The sequence below is a fragment of the Camelina sativa genome, chromosome 12 (genome assembly GCF_030686135.1).
Source record: "Camelina sativa cultivar CO46 ecotype springtype chromosome 12, ASM3068613v1".
NCBI lineage: Eukaryota > Viridiplantae > Streptophyta > Magnoliopsida > Brassicales > Brassicaceae > Camelina > Camelina sativa.
In genome coordinates this window covers 5,073,917-5,098,444 of record NC_141891.1, presented here as the reverse complement: position 1 = coordinate 5,098,444, position 24,528 = coordinate 5,073,917, and the positions used below count along the sequence as shown (strand labels likewise).

General features: G+C 34.7%; 3 protein-coding genes across 14 annotated transcripts; all 3 read left to right on the top strand.

Annotated features, from left to right (window-relative positions):
* Positions 1 to 777: 777 nt before the first annotated feature.
* On the top strand, positions 778 to 8,249 carry LOC104730307 (uncharacterized). The gene is made up of 10 exons (XM_010449460.2): positions 778 to 1,215; positions 1,372 to 2,962; positions 3,047 to 4,420; positions 4,519 to 4,841; positions 4,967 to 6,465; positions 6,664 to 7,111; positions 7,208 to 7,361; positions 7,522 to 7,625; positions 7,746 to 7,837; positions 7,945 to 8,249. The coding sequence occupies exons 1-10, from the start codon at positions 989 to 991 to the stop codon at positions 8,019 to 8,021; spliced, it is 5,889 nt and encodes a 1,962-aa protein (XP_010447762.2). The 5' UTR covers positions 778 to 988; the 3' UTR covers positions 8,022 to 8,249.
* Positions 8,250 to 10,453: 2,204 nt separating this feature from the next.
* LOC104730306 (villin-4) lies at positions 10,454 to 18,537 on the top strand. 12 transcript variants are annotated; one of them, XM_010449459.2, is made up of 25 exons: positions 10,454 to 10,658; positions 11,511 to 11,590; positions 11,913 to 11,953; positions 12,583 to 12,718; positions 12,833 to 12,932; positions 13,050 to 13,118; positions 13,215 to 13,451; positions 13,539 to 13,716; positions 13,802 to 13,934; positions 14,022 to 14,184; positions 14,273 to 14,420; positions 14,524 to 14,780; positions 14,910 to 14,978; positions 15,070 to 15,138; positions 15,251 to 15,388; positions 15,524 to 15,652; positions 15,775 to 15,922; positions 16,034 to 16,044; positions 16,165 to 16,305; positions 16,424 to 16,552; positions 16,648 to 16,713; positions 16,820 to 17,153; positions 17,333 to 17,571; positions 17,667 to 17,818; positions 17,924 to 18,537. In XM_010449459.2, exons 4-24 carry the CDS (start codon positions 12,663 to 12,665, stop codon positions 17,778 to 17,780), a joined length of 2,928 nt encoding a protein of 975 aa, XP_010447761.2. In that variant the 5' UTR covers positions 10,454 to 10,658; positions 11,511 to 11,590; positions 11,913 to 11,953; positions 12,583 to 12,662; the 3' UTR covers positions 17,781 to 17,818; positions 17,924 to 18,537. The 12 variants fall into 12 exon arrangements, 3 of the variants coding, with proteins under 3 accessions (XP_010447761.2, XP_087334770.1, XP_019089748.2); XR_015574681.1 differs by lacking the exon at positions 16,034 to 16,044; XR_015574685.1 differs by lacking the exon at positions 16,034 to 16,044 and having other exon boundaries at positions 10,456 to 10,658; positions 12,619 to 12,718.
* Positions 18,538 to 18,716: 179 nt separating this feature from the next.
* Positions 18,717 to 20,561, top strand: LOC104730305 (protein HEAT-INDUCED TAS1 TARGET 1). Its single transcript, XM_010449458.3, has 4 exons — positions 18,717 to 18,905; positions 19,321 to 19,395; positions 19,585 to 19,979; positions 20,084 to 20,561. Exons 2-4 carry the CDS (start codon positions 19,332 to 19,334, stop codon positions 20,330 to 20,332), a joined length of 708 nt encoding a protein of 235 aa, XP_010447760.2. The 5' UTR covers positions 18,717 to 18,905; positions 19,321 to 19,331; the 3' UTR covers positions 20,333 to 20,561.
* The last annotated feature ends 3,967 nt before the right edge of the window (positions 20,562 to 24,528 follow it).

Genomic DNA, 24,528 nt, shown 5'->3' with positions numbered 1-24,528 from the left:
CTATATGCAAATTAAAATATAACATCTCCCCTGTTTCATGTTCGGTAAAATAATAAAAACAGATCTGTTTTGAATGAGTTGGCCATTTGCCCCTTCTTTTTGTCAACTTGTTGTAACTTATAACCATAAACTTTGATAGACGACTTTTCATAATCGATTTGTCTCAGTGATGATGTAACTGTAGTTCTTTATATTTAGAGATGGACCAGATATGATATTACATTGATAGAAATATCAATGGTAGAAAAGAGATTATAGAAAATAGATAACATGTGATTGTGAGTGGCCCTAAACGATGATATGATTAACCATTATATTCTCCAGTTTTAACACTCAACCAATTTTTATAATTTGTACTACAGATGGATGATAACACACATTTTCCTTTTATAGAGGTCATTGTAATAATTCCTTTTTTTTTGGGGTCAAAATGTTACTATAATTAAGCCTAAGAAGTGTTTCTTACGAAAAGTCTCGCGAATTTAATTATCTAAACACCTAAGTACTATAATTAGATTCAAGTTGATCACAATTTTATCATGTTAAAGTCTTTTTAGTTATGATGACTTTAGAGTTGACTATTGAAATGACATCTTTTTTAAGTTTACTTTTAAAAAGAAACCACACCCCACTAGTAATCTTTGGTTACTACATTTTAAAACAGAAAATCTTTGGTTATATCAATTTAGAAATACAAAACCGAATTAACCAAAATTTACAGAATAAACCGATATTATCCAAATTTCTTGGTAATTTCGGTTTAATTCGGCCAAAAATATAAATAACCGAACTAACCGAACCGAATACAAATATTTTCGAAGGTAGGGCGAAAAAATTAGCAATCAAAGGTCGGAACTTTTCGAGGGTTTTAGTATCCGTCGCCGTCGATTTGTTTGTCGGTCACCGGTAGGGTTTAAGGTGTGTCTCATATAATCAAATTACTCTTCTTCTTCTCCTCTAACCCAATTCACTAGACAGACCTTGGAAGATGAAAAGGAAGGGTACGAGTCCGAAGAAATCTAAACCCTCGAAGAAGACGAAGAAGAACCCTAAAACCAAAACCCATCAAGTTGATGATTCTCCGGTTGAGGTAATAGTAGAAACCAAACCGTGTGACCAAACGGAAACGGTTACGGAGGTTATTGCTGAAGAGCATCAATGGAAGAACCTTAAGCTTATACTTTCGTTGCAGAACAAAGAATTGAGCGAGCAAGAGTAAGTTGCTACTTTAATTTCGTTAAAGTTTGTGACTTTTGATAACATTTGCAACAAAAGTACCAAAATTTGAAATTTTTTAGCTGGATGTGTTTTGTGGTTCTAATTGAATTGGGAGATAAAGCAAATGTACTAAAGGGATATGATGATTTGCAGGAAGGTGGAATTGGCTTACAGTTTTGTTAAAGGTTATGGAGGAGAAGATGGGAGTGACGAGGGTGAGGAGTGTCAAGCGGTTAATATATCGCGGTCGGTTGTGTTTCTCATCGACTGGATCATGTCACTGTTGATTTCTAAAGAAAAGAATCATTCCCTGACGGGTGAGTTTGATTCTCAACCAGATTTGGACTTCAGGTGTTGGGAGATCTTGAGCTTCTGCTTAAAGCAGTCATCAATCTTGGGGGTCTCTTTTAGTTTGCCAAGAAACCTTTTAAACGCTATTAGGTTTTTCACGGAAAATGTTTTAGCTGCAGTGAACATGTCTTTGTATTCGGAGGTCGATTTCCGCAATGGTGATGGTTTTAAAGTTTACAGCTCTGTGGTTGATTGTCTAGGCTTGTTGTTTTCATCCAAAAGTGGTGGCATGTCCAACGACAATTTAGACTTGTGGATTTCAACTGTTGAACCAGTTCTGATGCTCACGCGTAAAGTTCTTGCAGAGAATATGAAGGATAGTCTCGGTGATAGGTATTTTCTTCAGTTCTCTTGCTTGGTTCTTGAGCCATTTTCTAAGTTCTTGATGACTCATCCAACTACTAAGAAGAACGGGTTTCGTGATTTTCTGGACAAGCTTTTTGAGCCATTCTTGGATGTGTTGGGTCTATTAAACCTCAGCGAGGACAAGCACGTTGATATGGAAACAACCTTGCTGAAGTTGATTCAAGAAATATTATCTCTGGCTTTATTCCATTCAGCTCATATTGATGGGTTCTTAGGCCTGGGCGGAACGGAAAATATGGTGCAAAGCTATCATCGGCATTTCTTTACAAAGTTCGAGAACATGTTATTTATGAAGAAGGAGTTGGAGCTGAACTGTATGGGTTCATTGTTTAGGTTGTTTATTAACAGAGTGAGAAAACAACAAGGAGATTCAAATCAGTTGCAGGAAGGCATGACGACAACGGCCTCAACTTCCGGGCAAGCAGAAAGGCCATGGAAGCTGCAAGACACACCTAGAAATGATAATGAGTCTTCTGCAAAAAGTCATTGCACAAGTTCCCTCCGCCTGGAGACACGGAAATCACTTTTTGATTTCTTCCTGCATCTTATGGGACCTATATTACTCAAGGTCGATGAATATAAACAATCTTTCTCTGAAATGGCTCCTCTATTGGCTGATTTATGTGGTGTTATTAAAACAGCTAATAGTTTGCTGTTCCACTTTGCTCATGAGCGAATATATGTGAAGACAGAGGATGCATCTGGAGGAGCTTGCTCTGTTTTTTTCAAGAAGATCTTCGAAACAATAGTTTCAGTTGCTTCTCAATTAAAAATTCATTATCCATATGATGTTGCGTCAGAGATGCATGTTTTATTAGCCAAGGAGCTAGTAACTTCAATAGGCTACCTGTTACAAATTGAATACGAAGTCATTGAGAGTGATTTAGTTACTTTGTGGCTAATCATTCTCTCTTTCCTGGAGTTTAGTAGTTTGTCACCAGAGAATTCAGAAGACGACTGCCCGTTGACGTCATTGTTACTTGGTCTTGGATGTCAGCTGATAAATCTATATAGTGACCTCCGCCAGGTTTGTCAGAAATTTATCCCTTTGAGTGGTTGTAATGTTGTTATTTTCCTTCTGAAGAATGCTAATTTTTTCCTGATGATGTAGGTAAGTGTTGCTGTAGTTTCCCTGTGCAAAGCTGTAAGGCTTGTGATACCTGTTGTAACACCTGCTGATGGTGATAATGATGAGATGATTGACGCTGGAGAGCTTCCTCTAGCAACTGTGTTCCCTTTAGAAAGAAGTGAAAAATCAGTGGAAAAGCTCTTGACATCTCAAGATTTAAGACTTGTGATACATAGAGCTATTAAAGTGATACCAGAAGGCCAAGCAAGTGGTTGTATCACGAGCTTGGCAACAGATTTATCAGAAACCATGATGTGGATAAAAGAAGTTTGTTGCTCAACAAGTGCTGGAGCACAAGATGGACCAGTGGCAGCATTCTTGGCCGTATCTTTGTCTGATATATATTCAGTTATTCTCGACTCACTAACTATTACAACAGGTAATAGTATCCCTGTTGGCCAGTCCATGAAAGATCTGCTGGACCTCATCAGTCCATCCTTAACTCATCTGGTTTCTTCAGACTCAGATTGCATTGAAAATTTCTTTTCTGCTGTCACGGAAATGCGTTTGGACTTTATAATGGCTAAAAGGAAGAGAGCGACCTACAGAAAGTCTGTGCGCTTGTTTATTGTTTTTGTCTTGCGTATTTACATGTCTTCCAGAAGCTTATATAGGCAGGTGACTAGTCTTATGCCTCCCAAAAAACAAAAAGATATGGCTGGTATTAAGGGCGACTCTGTTGCAGCTCGTTGCGGAAGTGATTGGATAAAAGAGAAAAGCTGGAATTATGAGGGCTATTTTTCATTGATCTCTCAACCTTCAGCTTCCATTGTCAACATCATCAAACACATTTCAGCTAAATACCTGAAGGGTGACAGTGCAGATTGCTGTTTGCTGATATATTTATTGTATAGAGTCACTCTTCAGAGACTTGTTGATTTGAACAGGCACATCAAATCACTTGATTATGTGTCACAGATAAGTGATAATCAGATACATGGTACAATGCTCAAGCATGTATCAGTTCTTAAGCGTGAAGGAGAAGAGCTTACTGATTTCCTTTTGGGTAACAACATCATATCAGGATTTGCTGATGTTGGAACTTTTGAAATGTTAGAAGACACTGATCAGTGGATTCTCAGGTTTTCTGGCATCAACCGAAAGTGTTTGCCTGCTTTGCGTTTGTGGGTTCTTAGCCAGCATATTGATCTTTGGTGCCCCCATGCAGGAAAAAAGAAATTGAAGAATTTTCTGTCTCAGCTAATAGGTAGTTCTGTTCCGTCAGTATTGAACGGAGTGGGTATGTCTACCCCTGACTGGGAGAATAATGTAGACAACGGCACTCAAAAGAAGAAGATACGGTTGGAACAGTTCTCGCTAAGACTTCTTTTTGATTCAGTACTTTTTGAGCATGAAGTAAGTCATCTTTCTTTGGTGCAAAATTGTCCTTTTCAATTTTTATTTCGGATCTTTAAGCGCTTATATCCAAATATTTATTTGAGTTTTTCGATTAGTTTGTTCGCAGATATCTGGCGCCGAGTTTCTCTCACGTACTGAAAATGACAGCAGAAGCTTTTTTTATGGATTTTACTGAAGAAGTTAACTTTGATTCACCGTCAGATTGGTCGGAGGTGTTAATCCTGCTTGAAAAGGCAATTGCCAATTTACCGGGAAAGCTTCAATCAGAAGCCTTTCTAGAAGCACATGTGTCACAGGTGGACAATCGGAAGTTCACAGCTTGTCAAAATTTGCTAAATCTTTTATGTGGGATGCCCAAGGAGTATATGAATAAGAAATCATTCCAACTTCATGCAAGTTATGTTCTCGACCTTGAGAGGTAACTATATTAGTATATAGCATATGCTTTTTCTGTACGTTTACTGCAGTAAGGCGTGTGTTGTTTACCCTAAATTTCATTGGCAAATATTTTAACAAATTTTACTCTGTCAATATCTCTTGTAGGTTTATAGTATTTAGCATGTTGAGATGTTTGAACAAGCTGTCTCCGGGTGATATGCAAAACCTTTTCAGCCTGTTCATCACTTGCAGAAAAACTTTGAAAAGTATTGTTATGGTTTCTTGCGACAAGGTGCTAGAAGCTTCCAAGTTACCTTTATCAAATAGTTCGTTGTTGGCTTCTTGGCTTTTCGAATCAGCACAAGCTGTGGTTACTTTTCAAATGAGATCTAGGAATGATTTTACAGGAAAAGCAAGGGACGCTCTCTTTTCTTTGATGGATCACACATCATATATGTTTCTAACCGTAAGTAAATATCAATTCAGCAAGGCACTACCATTGTCTGATAAACAACTTATTTCATCAGAACTTTCGGACGGAGCTGGACAAGGGGACCTTATATTTGAGAGTTTGACAGAACAGGCAGAAACTTTACTAAATGCTTTGAGGGTTACCTTTAGGGATGAGGTAACAGCCTTTGAATGTGAGACGCTGATACTGAACAAGTTAACACCTATATTTTCTTGTTTTAGTGGATTGTTGTGGGGATTAGCATCTGCAGTGGGTCAAAGAGATATGCATAAGAATCATCAAAACACAAAACTGAAATGGAAATCAGAACAGTTCTCGAAGTTTTCCCGCATTATCTATGTGCTTAGCAATTTTATTGAGGTTTTTGCACAGTGTCTGTTTTTTAGTGGTGATTGGCTGCGGGAAATCCAAACCAAGATTAACTGGACCATATTGTTTGATGGGACCGAGGGTTCAATTGGTATGTGTGGTGACGTAGTAGAGACCACTGATGTGAAAAAGAAAATTATTGAGAGCATGATAAAGGGTGATACCTCGGAAAAAGTATTGGCACTCAGGCATCTGTTAATTGCTTCTGCTGCTATCCTAAGGCTAAATCTGCAGATTGATGGCATTACCTTCTCACCTACATTTGTCTCTGTTCTCACGGGCATTTCAAATGATCTACTATCTGAATTCGCAGACATGAGCGAGGTACCGGTTGAATTCTCATTTATTTGGTTGGATGGTGCAGTGAAAGTTCTTGAAGAATTAGGGAGCCAATTCTGCTTATTTAACCCTTCATCAAACGAAGATCTGTATTCAAAGTTGATTGAGTTGCACCTGAAGGTGATTGGGAAATGCATATCACTACAAGGAAAAGAGGCCACCTTGGAATCTCACGAGACAGGATTTGGTACTAATGCAATCCATGCGAAGCAACTGTTATTAGCAAAAAATCAGTCTCACGGATTGCACTGGTTGGATGAATTAAAACAGAGGCTTAGGATATCATTTATAGTTTTCATACATAGGTCCTCAGAGTTACACTTATTTTCTGGAGTACAGGCTATAGAAAGATCACTAGTTGGAGTATGGGAAGTGTGCCCAGCTATCTATTGCATACAGACTGGAAACAGAGATGGGGGCAGAATCTCTGAAACCGCTGCTGCTGGTCTTGACTGTCTGGACCTAATTCTGGAACATGCCACAGGTAAGAAATTGTTTTCCGAAAGCAATCGTACTAAACTTGATGTTAATAGTTGCAATAGTGAATTTACATTAATGAAACGAATCTTGCTGCCATTTCTTGCCGTTGGATGTATGTGTAGTATGATGATTCAGACACATTGTGAATCCAAATTTTGTTATTTTTGCTTAAGGTATCAATATTGTCTGTTATGTTTTGTAGGTCGCAAACGTTTGAATGTGGTTAAAAGGCACATCCAAGGCTTAATATCTGCAGTGTTCGGTATCATGGCTCACATGCAGAGTCCATTTATTTTCTTCACAAATGCAGTTGTTGGCAACGAAGGTGCCAATTCTCCGGATGCTGGGTCAGTAATTCTCATGTGTGTTGAAGTCTTGATAAGAATAGCAGGGAAACACGCTTTGTTTCAGATGGATTCATCACACATAAGCCAATCCATACATATTCCCGGAGCAATTTTTCGAGATTACCTTCAGATAATACCAAGGGTGGGATTCTCGGTTCTAGATGGAAATTTGTTACGTCAGGATGATGAGCAACACGATCTGTTAGGAAGCTCAAAAGATCTTCAAGTAGACCAGAAATTCTCGATGAGCCTGTATGCTGCATGCTGCCGACTATTATATACAGCTGTTAAGCATCATAAGTGGTAAGTAGAGTTTTATTTTGCTTACTCACAAAGTCCTGTTAAATTTCAGTATCTTAGAACTGATCTGATTTCGTGCTGTGACATATCAACATCTAGTGAAACTGAGGGGTCCATTGCTACACTCCAAGAATCTGTCTCGGCGCTTCTTTATTGTTTGGAGTCGGCAGGAAATAAATTGGGCAATTATGATTCATGGGAAGTGGAAGAGGGAATTAGATGTGCGTGTTTCCTCCGGAGGATCTATGAAGAGGTACGTCACTGCATCTACCATTCCTTCCTTTTGGGATTGAGAATGTAAAACCTATTTCAGTTTTTAACAATCTTGTGGACTCTTAAGGTGTCAACTAAGCTTAGAACTTTTGTTTCTACAACTGTGTCTCATTTTTGCTCTAAAACCAACTGGATTGCAGCTAAGACAACAGAAGGAGGTCTTTGGACAGCATTGTTTCAAGTTCTTGTCAAGTTACATTTGGGTTTCTTCCGGTTATGGACCTCTTAAGACGGGTCTCAAAAGGTACCCTTTCTCTCTCTTCTTACATATACTCCAGAAATGGCTTAATGGTGTTTGTCCTCAAGTTTAAGGATGCCACCAGCATAAGTAGATAAGAGTTAATTGATTTTACAACTTTTTCAGGGAGGTAGATGAAGCTTTAAGACCTGGTGTGTATGCTCTTATAGACTCTTGCTCACCTAACGATCTTCAATATCTCCATACAGTATTTGGTGGTAAAGACTTTTTTTTTTTACTTGTCACATCATTAATGTTCTAATAATGCTAGAATCGGTTATGGACATAATTTGTGTGTCTCTGGTCTTTCTTTGATATTCTGCAGAAGGCCCTTGTAGAAACTCTCTAGCAACTCTGCAACAAGACTACAAGTTGAATTTCAAGTACCATGGAAAAGTCTAGAACAGTCAGAAATTAGTTTTCTGCTTTTTTTCTAGTTGAGGTAGGCTCATTTTCGGGGATAATGGGATTTGCTCTCTTGTTGAAGTTGTAAAGTTGGGCATTCTCTAGAGTCTCTAGACCAGACTCTATGGTCAGTTTTGTTCTTATTGCATTCCTTTATGAAAATTACAAAAAAAAAATCCAAACCATGTGTTTTTTCCTAATATGATAATGATGATGTTTCACAAACCTGTTCGTAGATATTAAAGAAAATTATAATAATCTGTCTTCATAAAAAATTAGACTGCTCAATGAAAGCTAAAAAAAAGAAGACAAAACTTAGATAGATATCTTAGACTTTTAATTTGAGCATTAAATGTCTTAAGACTTTTGAAGTATGAAGAATTGTTTGGTAGAAACTCTTGCCTTTGTGTTGAAAGATAGTAATTGGTAATGGTTTATGTCAAATAGAGAAGATCATTTTTTTTTTTTTTTGGTAGGAGAATATATGTAATCGAATATATATTGATTTTTGTCTGCCACTAAACAGTCACATTCTTTGCTAGGAACTTATAAATAATTAAAGTTTTATTTTTAAACAAGATATTTCCCAACGATTGTCAAACCATGTAGTATCTCCGACGATTCTCGGCGGCTACGACCATCAGTTTCCACGATGCCGGCGGCTTATACATACAATGATACAATGGTCGTTGTGAATGAAATTGACCAAGTCATTGTCCTTCTAGTCGAATCCATCATATTATATTGGGAGCCGAAAGTGTGTCCTTTACTTTGGTCGGTTTTTGATATTTGTCATTATTTTTATTCTGAAATATAAAAATTTAGTTTGATGTATACATTTCTTGAAGCTTAAATGACAACATAATCATTTATTCTCTTACCCAAAAAAGAAACATTCATTATCTCCTTATTGCTGATTTTGTACTATTCTCGATATAGATTGTATCGTCAACTTTGTAAATTACACGATTGATATACGAGAAGAGAAAAAAATATATATCGATTGTATAAAGTTTTTGTATTCCTATTATTCTGAGACGGTGAAATTTCATTACGAGACGTGCCCAACCCTAAACTAACACCACAATTATTGAGCACATTTATATGCTGTTATATCTATATATATAATATATCACGCGAACGTACGCACATTAACAAGGTGGAAACATATTATAATTTGGGAAATACTCCATATTATATTATGTTCATTTTGGTAATCACGGCAGCGAACGTTTATGCTAAATGTTTATAACTTTACTCATTATCAAATTAATATATAAGTTTTCTATGATTATCGCTGTATAATTGTGGACGTGTAACTAATCATATATTTATGGGAGCCTTTTCCTGTTATGTGTGAAAAACTAGGATATATTTTTAGCCAGAACTTAATAAAGCCTTTAATTTGACTCGATCACAAGTAAAGCAAGCACGTATAGTCACGATTTGAAGTAAGATGCTGATGGAAAAATTTTGACCAAAGTACGAAACTATATATACCAACACACAGTGAAATCTATTGATAAAGTGGTCCTAATTTCTGAAAAAAGAATATTCCTGTATTCCATCTTTCTATCTCTTTCCTTTTATGTTGTTACATTTCCATTAAAACAGTAATTTTTTCTTAATTAGTTAAAAAATAAAATCATAAATCTTGTTTTTTTCTTTAATCCTTGATGAATTTGACTTATAAATCTCATAATATGCTGCCAACCTACACACACATATATATATATATATATATATATATATATATATATTGTATATGTGTGGTTTAGCAATGTTGTGATAGTTACAAGAAAACAAGTTTTTTTGGTCAATATATAAGTAAGAGAGTGATATTATTATTAGAGATAATATAACACATTGTTTATATTTTTCAATGGGATGAATAGCATTCGAGAATATGAATTAAAATTATAGTTCAACATTAGCGAACTTAGACTCGCAAAAAACATGAATCATACCAAACTGTTTTCTTTATATTGTTTTTAATATACACGCTTTGTTTTGTGAAGATTGACCTTTTTGGTTTTTTTTTTTAAAATGTGTTTCATAGTTTTATGATATACTTTTACCTACTCCATATTAATTAAAATAGATGTCAGATAAAATATAATTGAATTAGTGCTGGCAAAACAATTAAACTAAATCAAACAAAATTTAATTCACATAAATACTTGTAAAAAAAGAAAATGGATTCAAGAAGTTAATTATTAAATGTTTTTAATATTTATGAGAATGAAAAAAATGAATCCTTATGAAACAAAGGACATATATATATATATATATATCTTTTTTTTTGTCAATAAAGGAAATATATTTGAAGATAGAAAAAAATATTAAGAACAACTCATGAAAGACACCCCAAAGCAAAAAAATAATAAACTACTTATAAAGATTGTTCAAATTAATAAAATGATCAAAATGTAGTCAATAGTTTTCTGCCAACTAAGATTGGTCTAAATTAATCACCTAAAGAAAGCTATTTAATCAACCTAAGACTTTATTTTCTCTCTCTAAATTCATGAAACAAACCCATTTCATTTGTAAACAATCATTAAAAAGCTTGAAACTAGTAGTATTATTATTTGTTAAACGAAGAAGACCGGAAGTAGAGAGAGAAATAAAAAGGTATGACAAAACAGCCTTAAAGTTAAAGGTAAATAGTACCTTTTGTTTGTTCTTCTTTTTGTATAAACATTTTTTTTTCCTTTTCTTCCTGATGTTAGAAACTAATAATTACGTTTGTAAATCTTAACCTTAATCTGAATTAATAACGGCATTAGGCGTTGTCAAAAAAAAAAAAAAAAATAACGGCATTAGGCACATAAGAAAAAAGTTTTGACGTTATGGAAAATAACAAATATGCTTAGCTGTAAATAAAAAATAAAGAGATGTCACCATATTCATTGTCAGTTTTAGGGTTTGAATGATGACTGTAATCAGGGCGACTAAATCCGTCAACGGTTTAATTCGCCTCAAAAATAAGACGACCAACAGATTGCTATGGACTAGTTTTATTTACACATAAAAATAGTTCAGAGTTGGTCCGTAACGGTTTTTTTGGTATCTTTTAGATCGTATCACTGCGGATTAGATTTGTAAATGGTAAATAAAAAGCGGTCTAGTCTGCTGATATTCGTCGTAACAGTAGTTACCATTCAAACCCTTAATTACATATCTAAAAGAAATTAATTGTTTTGATTAAAAAAGGAAGAGACTGAATATTACTGAGATTTGTTGTTATTAACCTGAGGTTATATGTAGTCAAAAACATTAATTAAATGGATCGTATCAAAAATATTATTTGGGTTATGTTTGCGCCAAATCTCTCATATTCATTACAACACACTGATTTTTTATATGGTCAAGAAGTGGTAACGACATAAAAAAAAAATCACCAAACAAAGAAACCGTAAAAAAGTTTCAATTTTTATTATCATCCAAAGGTCTGATTTTTTTTTTTTTTTTTTCTAATCGTAGAGTTGAATTTTGTATAATGAAGAAAGGAGAATTTTACAGTTGATGGGTTCTTCTCTCTTTCTCCTTCTCTGGTGTTTTGGGTTAGTGATAAGCACGCCTGGCTTCTCATCATTCCCTCCAACCTCTCTCTCTCTCTCTCTCTCTCTCTCTCTCTCTCTCTCTCTCTCTCTCTCTCTCTCTCTCTCTGTCTAAAGACTTCAATTTTGTTTATCACTTTCTCTCTCTAAATAAAGCTTTCAATTCAATTCTCTCTTTCTCTCTCTCTCTTTCTCTTTCTTTCACTTTTCTTTTCTCCTCTTGCTTCTCTGTTGTTGTTGTTGTTGTTCATCGCCCTGAGGAGAAGACATTATTTTGACTAAAAATTTTGTGTTTTTATTTTGTTGCATTTTTTTTGGTAATCAGATTGGATCTGGGCTTGGAGCTGAATAGTAGATTTGTGTAAGGTAAAAATTACTGAAACGTTTTTGATTATATTCGATTTTTTTCAGTTTCTGGGTTTTTGTTGTTGGATTTTATCTTTGACTAGATTAGGAGTTGCGTTGATCTGATTGGTTAAGCCAAAGGTATAGTTTTTTAATTAGTGAGATAGATTTGTGTGAGAGAGAGCATCAATCCTTGAGCTTTATTTATCTTTGGGTTTTGTGATGTTGTTTATTGAAATGTTGGGTTCGGTGAGTATGTTGTATGATTATGTTCAATGGATATGTTGCTTCGGTTTTCATCTATTTTATATTTGTTGGTCTGGGGAGTTGAAACTTTTACATAAACCCTACTTCCAATGTACCATCAATTTCAGTTTAATTTGTTTGTGTTTTGACAGTGATTGACTTAAGATCAATGATGTTGACCCTTTGTGGATTCTGACTTGTTTTGATGAGAAAATTAATTTTCTCTTTTTGTTCTTTCTAATTGGTTTCTGGTCTGGTCTGGTCTATTCATCAGCTGAATCCAGTCTGAACCATGCATTGTTACAAGAACTCTCTTTTTTTCCAATTCCTTGTATTGGCCTTGTCTGCGATTACATGTCTTCTTTTTTGATAGAATTGGTTTGCAATTGCTCTTTGTCTCATAGGTTTTTATCAAGTCTTCTTCTCTATCATTGCTGCAGCGTTCGTAAGTTGGAGAAAGTGGTTGGTTAAAGACTGCTAAAGTATGTCTGTTTCTATGAGAGATTTAGATCCTGCTTTCCAAGGAGCTGGACAGAAAGCGTATCCTTCAATTCTAATGTCAATTGACTCTTAGATTAAAGATGCTATGTTTCACCTTTCTATACTTTTTTACTGTTCTATCTCTACATGCTGTTCTCCTTGACAATAACATAGTGGTATTGAAGTATGGCGTATCGAGAATTTCCGCCCGACCCTCATTCCTAAATCTTCTATTGGGAAGTTTTTCACCGGAGATTCTTACATTATATTGAAGGTAAATAAAGCCTAGTAACGGCTTCTCTTTTGTTTCCTTATAGCCATGTTACGCTGGCTTTCGTCATGAGTCTTTGTTAAATTAATTTATTTCTGGTGATTGGTCTTTTGTGACCAGACAACGGCGTTAAAAACTGGTGCATTGCGCCATGATATCCATTACTGGCTTGGTAAAGATACCTCTCAGGTAAACCCCTGTTTATATTTCCTTTATCCTTTCTTTCTTACTTTTGTAGAATGTTAGAAAAGTTTGAGAGAAGATAATAAATTTCTAAAAAACTAGGATGAAGCCGGGACTGCTGCAGTTAAGACAGTTGAATTAGATGCTGCTCTTGGAGGTCGTGCAGTTCAATATCGGGAAGTTCAAGGCCACGAAACCGAGAAATTCTTGTCTTATTTTAAGCCATGTATCATTCCTCAAGAAGGTGGAGTAGCATCAGGATTCAAACATGTGGAAGCTGAAGAGCATACTACTCGCTTGTTCGTCTGCAGAGGAAAACATGTTGTCCATGTCAAAGAGGCAAGTCCCATTTCACTTTTTGGTTCCTTTATCTGTTATCTTGATCTCACTTTGTAGTCATACACTAACGGTCTAAACTGATTACAGGTTCCTTTTGCTCGGAGTTCTTTAAACCATGATGATATATACATTCTTGACACAAAGTCCAAGATTTTCCAATTCAATGGATCCAATTCAAGTATCCAGGAGAGAGCAAAAGCATTGGAAGTGGTTCAGTACATCAAAGATACTTACCATGATGGGACATGTGAAGTTGCTACAGTTGGTTAGTGAGCCAAGCAGTCTGATTATGGATTAGTATCTCTATTTCTCTTTGTTTTGGTCTCTAATTGCATACGTTTCATTTGCAGAGGATGGGAAACTTATGGCTGATGCTGATAGTGGAGAATTTTGGGGTTTCTTTGGTGGGTTTGCTCCACTACCTAGGAAAACAGCTAATGATGAAGACAAAACTTATAATTCCGATACCACCAAATTATTTTGGTAACATCTTCTTCACATTTTACATATACATATATTTGGAGCCTATAATGCTTCGGATGAACACAATTGTGTTTACTGAAATTGTAGTGTCGAGAAGGGTCAGGCAAATCCTGTTGAGGGAGATTCGTTGAAGAGGGAGATGCTGGATACAAACAAGTGTTACATTCTCGATTGTGGAATTGAAGTCTTTGTTTGGATGGGAAGAACCACTTCTCTTGATGATAGAAAAATTGCGAGTGGAGCAACAGAAGTAAGTATTCTTTATCATATCGAAAGAAAGACATAATATATTTTAGTTGTATACTATTATGTTTGCTGATGTTAGTAGAGCCATACAGGAAATGATCCGTTCATCTGAACGACCCAAATCGCAAATGATCCGCATAATAGAAGGATTTGAAACCGTTTCATTTCGATCAAAGTTTGAATCTTGGACTAAAGAAACTAATACAACTGTGTCAGAGGATGGTAGAGGCAGAGTTGCTGGTCCGTAATCCTGAACTCAAAATTGGATAGTGGTTTTGATTTTTGAATACTTACACGTAGTTGAACTGTTATCGGTTTTTCTCTTTTGTCATTGGTTGAACAGCTCTTTTGCAACGACAAGGAGTAAACGTGAGAGGCCTGATGAAAGCTGCTCCGCCTAAAGAAGAGCCTCAAGTTTTCATCGATTGCACGGGAAATCTGCAGGTTTGGCGTGTGAATGGACAGGAAAAGACTCTCCTTCAAGCTGCTGATCATTCAAAATTCTACAGTGGAGATTGCTATGTTTTCCAGTATTCTTATCCAGGAGAAGAGAAAGAAGAAGTTCTTATAGGAACATGGTTCGGAAAACAAAGTGTAGAGGTGAGCTCTCCAAATAACAGAAGCAAATTCTTACATGATTGTGTCATATATTCTGTCGATGTATATGCTGAAGCAAGAACTTACAATTTGCAAGTAGGTTTAAATTTTTCAGTCTGTGATCATGTGTAGGAGGAACGAGTTTCTGCAGTCTCTATGGCAAGGAAAATGGTTGAGTCAATGAAATTTGTCCTAGCCCAAGTAATCTTCTTCTGCACCCATTCTGAAAGTCTATGCCATTGGATTTTATTTTCCTTCCTTTTTTCTGAACATTTTCACTCTCTTATCTTAGGCTCGCATCTATGAAGGAAAGGAACCTGTTCAATTCTTTGTGATTATGCAAAGCTTTATCGTTTTTAAGGTTTGACGAAATTTATTTTGTCATGTGGTTTTGTTTTATCATCCATGCTCTCTTTTGAATATATACAAAATTGCTGATTTTGTTTCCCATACCGATCTGTTAATTTTCACAGGGTGGTATTAGCAGTGGATACAAGAAACACATAGCCGAGAAAGAAGTTGATGATGATACATACAATGAGAATGGTCTTGCTCTATTCCGCATTCAAGGTTCTGGTCCGGATAATATGCAAGCCATACAAGTTGACCCGGTATATGTCAATTTTCCCATTCTTCAATGTTTATTACTGTAGAATCATTGAGAAGTGAGAAACATATCGAGGTCACTGATGATTTAAGACATAAATCTTCATGGCTTCTAATGTATTGTCTATTTACATCAACAGGTTGCTTCATCGCTGAACTCTTCATACTGTTATATACTACATAATGATTCTTCAGTCTTTACTTGGGCTGGAAATTTATCAACCTCAACTGACCAAGAACTCGTCGAAAGGCAGCTCGATCTGATTAAGGTAAGAAAATTTTTAATCTCTATAAGGATAAGTCAATCATAATTAGTAAAGATCAATTATAAGACTCTTAATTATGTTTCAAGTGTAGCCTAAGCAGCATTTATTATGTTTTTTTTGTTCAGCCAAATCTACAGACTAGAGCACAAAAGGAAGGTTCAGAATCAGAACAGTTCTGGGAGTTATTAGGAGGCAAAGCTGAATATTCGAGCCAAAAGCTCACAAAGGAACCCGAGCATGACCCTCATTTATTCTCATGTACATTCACAAAAGGTACAAATGATCATATTTTTTTTTCTCCCATAATATTAAGCCTAAAATGATGTATGCACACAATGACTCTGTTTTTTGTTTTGTTCATTGCTGAAATACATATTGTTCCAGAAATTCTGAAGGTGCGTATACTTTAAAAATCTCTTTTTTTTGTCACCAAATATTTATGCAATCATAACTGAACAAACCCTTTGTAATGTGGCTTAATCCCAAGTGGTTATTTTTTGGTGATCTTTTCGCAGGTAACAGAGATATATAACTTCACACAGGATGACTTGATGACTGAAGATATATTTATCATAGACTGTCACTCAGAAATCTTTGTCTGGGTTGGCCATGAAGTAGCCCCAAAGAACAAGTTGCTAGCTTTAACTATTGGAGAGGTCAGATTTTTTTAGATACATTGCAAACAAAATCCTGCCTTAACGTTAGAGATAAATAGTCTCAAAAGATCCTGAAATGTTTAGGCAAGTTTCTCATTTATACCGTTTGTTTCTGTAGAAATTTATCGAGAAAGATTCCCTCCTGGAAAAGTTATCCCCTGAAGCCCCTGTATATGTGATCATGGAAGGTGGTGAGCCGTCATTCTTCACCCGGTTTTTCACTTCTTGGGATTCCTCAAAATCTGCCGTAAGTACCTATCAACTTCAATCGATTTTCCCGAGAAATAAGCACGGAAGGAATCCTTGACAAAGGGTTAAGCACTCTTTTTTTTTTGTTTACAGATGCATGGCAACTCATTCCAAAGAAAACTCAAAATTGTCAAAAATGGTGGAACTCCAGTTGCAGATGTAAAGGCTCTTCTCGCTTTTTCCTTTTGACTGATGTTTCCTCAGAGTATGCTTTTTAAATTTTGTTTGCTCATTCTTCTCTATTGTTGTGCCTTTTGTAAATTAGAAACCGAAACGAAGAACCCCAGCTTCATATGGTGGCCGTGCCAGCGTTCCTGACAAGTCGCAGCAGCGGTCAAGAAGCATGTCCTTTAGTCCAGACAGGGTTCGCGTGAGGGGCAGATCTCCAGCGTTCAATGCACTTGCAGCAACATTTGAGAGCCAAAATGCAAGAAACCTTTCAACTCCTCCCCCAGTAGTTAGGAAACTATACCCGAGATCTGTTACTCCTGACTCCTCAAAGTTTGCTTCCGCTCCCAAGTCTTCAGCCATTGCTTCTCGTAGTGCACTTTTCGAAAAAACACCTCCTCTAGAACCTTCCATTCCAAAACCACTCAAAGGTATACTTTACAAACATTTTTGCTGAATAAATAATCTGAAAGTGTGAGCGTTCATGATTGTTCATAAGTGTGATGATCTCTCCGCAAGTTTCTATCTTTTTTTGCATCTTGGTTTAGAGAGATTCACTTCTCTTGTTTTACTTTTGAGTATTGAGTTTTTGTTTTAATTGGACATGAAGCGAGCCCGAAGACAGCTGAGTCTCCAGCGCCAGAGTCGAACTCAAAAGAACAGGAAGAGAAAAAGGTAAATGACAAGGATGAAGAGAAATCAATGAGCAGCCGGATAGAATCTCTGACAATTCAAGAAGATGCTAAAGAAGGAGTCGAAGACGAGGAAGATTTACCATCTCACCCTTATGAACGTCTCAAGACAACTTCCACTGACCCTGTCTCAGACATTGATGTAACAAGGAGAGAGGTAAGTTCAAACCAACAACAAATTTCATTTGTAAGTGAGAATTATTTCAATGAAAGAAGAAGATCTTTACAGTTCTTGGTCTCTCTCTGTTATAGGCTTACCTTTCATCAGAGGAGTTCAAGGAGAAATTCGGGATGACAAAAGAAGCTTTCTACAAGCTGCCTAAATGGAAACAGAACAAATTCAAAATGGCTGTTCAACTTTTCTGAGAAATAATCAATCCTTCTTCTCTCCATCATAAAATCCGGTAACACAGACAGTCCCAAACCGAACAGTAACATACTGTCTTTTTCTTTGACAGACAATATACAGTATGGTGAAGTGTTGTTTTGGTTTTTTCTTTTGGTTTCAGCTATAAGGAGAAGATTTCAAGGGACAGTGTCAGTGCATTTTAAGCTGCTTCTGCTCCCCATAAGAAGCTTAATACATTATTTTTCATGGCTTGTTTAAAAAAAACAACCCAGAGCAGTTTTTTCTTTTCCCTCTAATTTTCTTTCTTCTTCTTCTTCTCTTTCAAATCTTTCTGATTTGTTTTCATCATCTGTTTGCTCTTTACTTCAGTCTCCATTTTTTTTCTTTTAGTTTGATGGCTGAGATTAGATTTTTTTCTTCTTCTTCATATTTTGGGATTGTTTCTTCTTCAGGTCACAAGTTTTTGACCTTGAGTCTTCTTTGATTTTATTTATTCTTGGGGTTATTTTGCTATCAAATTGAGGAAATTTGGTTTCAAAAAGTAAGATTTTATTTAGTGAGTTCCCTTTAAAAAAACAAATAGACTCTGTAATTTCTTTTTGCAGAAGCTGAGAATTGAGTGTTTCCTTTAATTATTTGGTGTACAGCAAAGTGTTCAAACTAAATTGTTTTCTGTTATACCTTAAGTGCTTTTTTTGTAACTTCAGATTATATTATGTGGTTACTACATTTTCTCTAAATTATAGAAATACCGCTTGTTAACTTAAAAAGAAAGAACGTATTACCACTTAATTAAGTACGTTAAGAATTGATTACAAAGTTACCTTTTTTTTCCTTTTTAACTTCAGTGTATTATGGTACTACCATATTGACTTTGTCAAATACTAGTATTTTCTTGAAAAACGGTGTCGTTTAAAGTCATAATAAGATTGGTGGTCTTAAAACGGGATAGTATTGAGGAGTAAGAGTAGAAATCTCAACCCGACATCGTTTCGTGACTAATCTGTGAAACAAAGAGGGGAAGTAGGGTTTCGCGTGACATTTGGGAACTTTCTCTAATTTGCTTCGGGCGACTGCGACTGCGACTGTGACCACTGTTTCTGATTCCGCCGTTTGTTGTCTCTCTCTCTGAGTCTCCTCCGGTAACTCTCTCTCTCTCGAGTTTGTTTCTCAGTTTAGCTTGTTTTGTGGTTTGTTTCTAGGTTTTGCTTGTGACTTGGCCTTCTCAGTGTGAACTTTTTGTAGTTACGTTTTAGGGTTTTAACTTCTCTCTTCGTGGATGGATGATGGTTGAATCCTTCTTCTTTTAGGGTTAGAGTTATTATGTGTCAAAAGACAATCGTTAGTTTGGTTTACTCGAAAGCTTTCTCTTTTCGACGAAGCTTTCTCTATCGAAGAAATGGTTATGTTGATGTTCAAATGTTTTGCTAATTGTTAAGTCTTGGTGTCGTTTTTTGCTCTGATTTTGGTTTTCTGAACGTCTTCGTCTGCTTGATTTTACCACTTTGGATTCGTTTCTGAGATCTTTTGTATGCAACTTTCATATTATGTGTGTAGGGATCCCTAAGATGGCCTCCTCTGCCCCCTGTCACCCTGACTGCGAACGAGCAATGAAGGCGCAAAAAGATTACGGTAACTTATCAAAATCTTGAATCTTTTAAGAGATATTTTACTTTCTTTCTTTGCATCATGATGTGATCTGGTTTTTATCTTAATAGTCTTATACTCTTAGTTGAATCTCATCCTTTGAAAGAAAGAATTGAATTGACTACAACAACAGGCATTGGATTCATTTTCATTTGTGTTTCTTGTCTTTGTCAGATGCGTCTCAATCTGCGGCTTTGGTAGCAGCGGAACTGATAAGCTGTGCACGGCTTAAAGTTAAACTCGACACTGAGTTAACTCGCTACTCAGCTCAGTTCTTGGTGGATAACGCTTGTCCCAAGAAGGAAAACGGGCAACGCTCTGTGCTCACTGTGAAAGATGCCCTTGCTTTTGCTTTGAAAGAAGGGATTCCAAAAGAAGGTCTTTGGCCACGTTTGGGGTGTTTGGTTCCGCCTCCACCATCATCTGCTTCTCTCATACCTCGCGTTTCCTTGAAAGGAATAGTGGCTGAAGGTAATGATTTGCTTGGACTAGTTAATCTGTTGTTGCAAGGTCAACCTGTGGGAGGAAAAATGCATGTGTGGAGTCCGGAGATTGATTCTTATGTCAATGTAAGTGTGTTGTTTAGTTGAATTTCAAAATTTTCAGAGATGAAATGTTAATGTTTTGTTTTAATATTGTTCAATCTTTTTCTTTTCTTTTTGGTGTGTGGTAGGAAACTGCCCCGCCAGGTTATGAATCACGGTATGTTGGGCTTAGAGATGTGATTATAGTTGCAGTGGAGATGGTCGAGGAAGAGATTCTTGCAACTGTGAAGATATGGTACAAGAAGAAGACTGCACTTATCAAAGTGTCTTTCAGCCAAATGCTTACGTTTCCACAATGCATTGGTGACACCATTCACGTGATAGGGCCAACAAAACTGCTTGTTGACTTCTGTGTCCCGTTCTTATCCATCAAGTAAGCAAGAGCGTAGATCTTTGGTAAGTGTGTCTAGAGCACTATATGCTAGCTGTGGAACTTGTTTGTTGGACCTTAAATAAGAATGTGTTTTGAGACTATTTTTATGTAAGTTAATAAGTCAGGTATCTTGGAAAACCGTATCCTAGTTGTGGAACTTGTTTGGTTTGAAATTATGACTGTTTTAAGACACTTTGATCTTTAAGTTAACAAGTGTTTGAACTTGTTTATCATCTCTTTGTGTGTGTTTGCGCGTTTTTTTTGTGTTCTTTTCATAACAGGTAACAGGTAACCTTGATTTAACAAATGGAAGAGATACAATAGGATTTAGGACATGCCATTTTGAATTCAGTTTATCGTTTCTGTGAGCTATATCTAAGTTGGACAACTTGAAGAGAAAGATTCGAAAATCAGAGTGCATAATCCTTTTATCAAAAAGACAACAACAAAAAAACACAAAGAGAGAGAGAGAGAGAGCGTTAAATTTTGCATTTACGTATTTCGTGTCCCAAAAAGTTTACGTGCCATAGAATTTAAACTCGGTCAATGCAGGAAAGCAGTGTAGAAGAGAAAAAACAATGAAACGTTGTCGTTTTCTTCAATCATGGTTAGATGCCATGTGATGTGACGACGCCTTATTAGAGGGACTTTTAATATAACTCTCATATTGATTTTGAGCATTATTACTTTAAAAACACTTTGATCAAATAATTCAGATGCCAACTAAAGTGATTGACCAAATCTTTTTTACTTATGCGAAACTTAATTTTAGTGGTCGATATCTAGAACTTCAGAGTTTGAATTCTTTGGTATGTAAATTAATATTCAACCCACGCGAGAAGTCACCAGACGTCACTCATCATATACTGCCACATCTCTCTATAGTTGGACGTCTTAACGAACACTAATAATATTAGGCTTTTTAGCTTGTCGTATTCTAAACGATAATTATATATCTACCATAGGAACCTTTATAGTTTACACTTAACTGGATCATCAACACAAGGCTAATATTCAACCCACACGAGAAGTCACAACTCTGATATCTATAGCAATTATTAACATATTGTCATCATTCATATCAGCTGTCAGTAGTCCTTGATGTAAGATCTCCATTTTTTTTTTCTCTAATTTTATTTTTTTGTTCTTTCTATATTTATTTTCATCATCTGTTTGCTTGTTTCTTTTTACTTCAGTCTCTATTCTTTGTTCTCTAATTTTATTTCTTTGTTTTTTCTTTATTTGTTTTCATCATATGTTTGCTTGTTTCTCTTTATTTCAGTCTCCATTTTTTTTTCTAATTTTATTTCTTTCTTCTTTCTTTATTTATTTTCATCATCGTTTGCTTCTTTCTCTTTACTTCGGTTTTCATTTTTCTGTTTTCTCTAATTTTATTTCTTTCTTCTTTCTTTATTTATTTTCATCATCAGTTTGCTTGTTTCTTTTTACCGCAGTCTACATTTTTCTGTTTTTTCTAATTTTATTTATTTCTTCTTTTTTTTATTTGTTTTCATCATCTGTTTGCTTGTTTCTCTTTACTTCAGTCTCCATTTTTCTTTTTTCTCTAATTTTATTTCTTTCTTCTTTCTTTATTTCTTTTCATCATCTGTTTCCTTGTTTCTCTTTACTTCAGTCTCCATTTTTCTGTTTTCTCTAATTTTATTTCTTTCTTCTTTCTTTATTTGTTTTAATCATCTGTTTGCTTGTTCCTATTTACTTCAGTCTCCATTTTTCTGTTTTCTCTAATTTTATTTCTTTCTTCTTTCTTTATTTGTTTTCTTCATCTGTTTGCTTGTTTTTCTTTACTTCAGTTTCCATTTTTCTGTTTACTCTAATTTTATTTCTTTCTTCTCTCTTCATTTGTTTTCATCATCTGTTTGCTTGTTCCTCTTTACTTCAGTCTCCATTTTTCTGTTTTCTCTAATTTTATTTCTTTCTTCTTTCTTTATTTGTTTTCATCATCTGTTTGCTTGTTTCTCTTTACTTCAGTCTCCATTTTTCTGTTTTCTCTAATTTTATTTCTTTCTTCTTTCTTTATTTGTTTTCATCATTTGTTTGTTTGTTTCTCTTTACTTCAGTCTCAATTTTTCTGTTTACTCTAATTTTATTTTTTTCTTCTCTCTTCATTTGTTTTCATCATTTGTTTGCTTGTTTCTCTTTACTTCAGTCTCCATTTTTCTGTTTTCTCTAATTTTATTTCTTTCTTCTTTCTTTATTTGTTTTCATCATCTGTTTGCTTGATCCTCTTTATTTCAGTCTCCATTTTTCTGTTTTCTCTAATTTTATTTCTTTCTTCTTTCTTTATTTGTTTTCATCATTTGTTTGCTTGTTTCTCTTTACTCCAGTCTCCTTTTTTTTTTCCTTAATTTTATTTCTTTCTTCTTTCTTTATTTGTTTTCATCATCTGCTTGCTTGTTTCTCTTTACTTCAGTTTCCATTTTTCTGTTTTCTCTAATTTTATTTCTTTCTTCTTTCTTTATTTGTTTTCATCATCTGTTTGCTTGTTCCTCTTTATTTCAGTCTCTATTTTTCTGTTTTCTCTAATTTTATTTCTTTCTTCTTTCTTTATTTGTTTTCATCATTTGTTTGCTTGTTTCTCTTTACTTCAGTCTCCATTTTTTTCCTTAATTTTATTTCTTTCTTCTTTTTTTATTTGTTTTCATCATCTGTTTGCTTGTTTTTCTTTATTTCAGTCTCCATTTTTCTGTTTACTCTAATTTTATTTCTTTCTTCTCTCTTCATTTGTTTTCATCATTTGTTTGCTTGTTTCTCTTTACTTCAGTCTCCATTTTTCTGTTTTCCTTAATTTTATTTCTTTCTTCTTTCTTTATTTGTTTTCATCATCTGCTTGCTTGTTTCTCTTTACTTCAGTTTCCATTTTTCTGTTTTCTCTAATTTTATTTCTTCTTCTTTCTTTATTTGTTTTCATCATCTGTTTGCTTGTTCCTCTTTATTTCAGTCTCTATTTTTCTGTTTTCTCTAATTTTATTTCTTTCTTCTTTCTTTATTTGTTTTCATCATTTGTTTGCTTGTTTCTCTTTACTTCAGTCTCCATTTTTTTCCTTAATTTTATTTCTTTCTTCTTTCTTTATTTGTTTTCATCATCTGTTTGATTGTTTTTCTTTATTTCAGTCTCCATTTTTCTGTTTTCTCTAATTTTGTTTCTTTCTTCTTTCTTTATTTGTTTTCATCATCTGTTTGCTTGTTTCTCTTTACTTCCGTCTCCATTTTTCTGTTTTCTCTAATTTTATTTTTTTCTTCTTTCTTTATTTGTTTTTATCATCTGTTTGCTTGTATCTCTTTCTTTCAGTCTCAATTTTTCTGTTTACTCTAATTTTATTTCTTTCTTCTCTCTTCATTTGTTTTCATCATCTGTTTGCTTGTTACTCTTTACCTTAGTCTCAATTTTTCTATTTTCTCTAATTTTATTTTTTTCTTCTTTCTTTATTTGTTTTCATCATTTGTTTGTTTGTTCCTCTTTACTTGAGTCTCCATTTTTCTTTTTTCTCTAATTTTATTTCTTTCTTCTTTCTTTATTTATTCTTATCATCTGTTTGCTTGTTTCTCTTTACTTCAGTCTCCATTTTTCTTTTTTTCTCTAATTTTATTTCTTTATTTGTTTTCATCATCTGTTTGCTTGTTCCTTTTTACTTTAGTCTCCATTTTTCTGTTTTCTCTAATTTTATTTTTTTTCTTCTATTTTTATTTGTTTTTATCATCTGTTTGCTTGTTTCTGTTTACTTCATTCCCCATTTTTTTTTCTCTAATTTTATTTCCTTCTTCTTTCTTTATTTGTTTTCATCATCTGTTTGTTTGTTACTCTTTACTTAAGTCTCTATTTTTTTTTTTCTAATTTTATTTCTTTCTTCTTTTTTTTTATTTGTTTTCATCATCTGTTTGCTTGTTTCTTTTTACTTCAGTCTCCAATCCATTTCTATTTTCTCTAATTTTATTTATTTCTTCTCTCTTTATTTGTTTTCATCATCTGTTTGCTTGTTTCTCTTTACTTCAGTCTCCATTTTTCTGTTTTCTCTAATTTTATTATTTTTTCTCTCTTTATTTGTTTTCATCATCTGTTTGCTTGTTTCTCTTTACTTCAGTCTCCATTTTTCTTTCTCTAATTTTATTTCTTTCTTCTTTCTTTATTAGTTTTCATCATCTGTTTGCTTGTTTCTCTTTACTTCAGTCTCCATTTTTCTG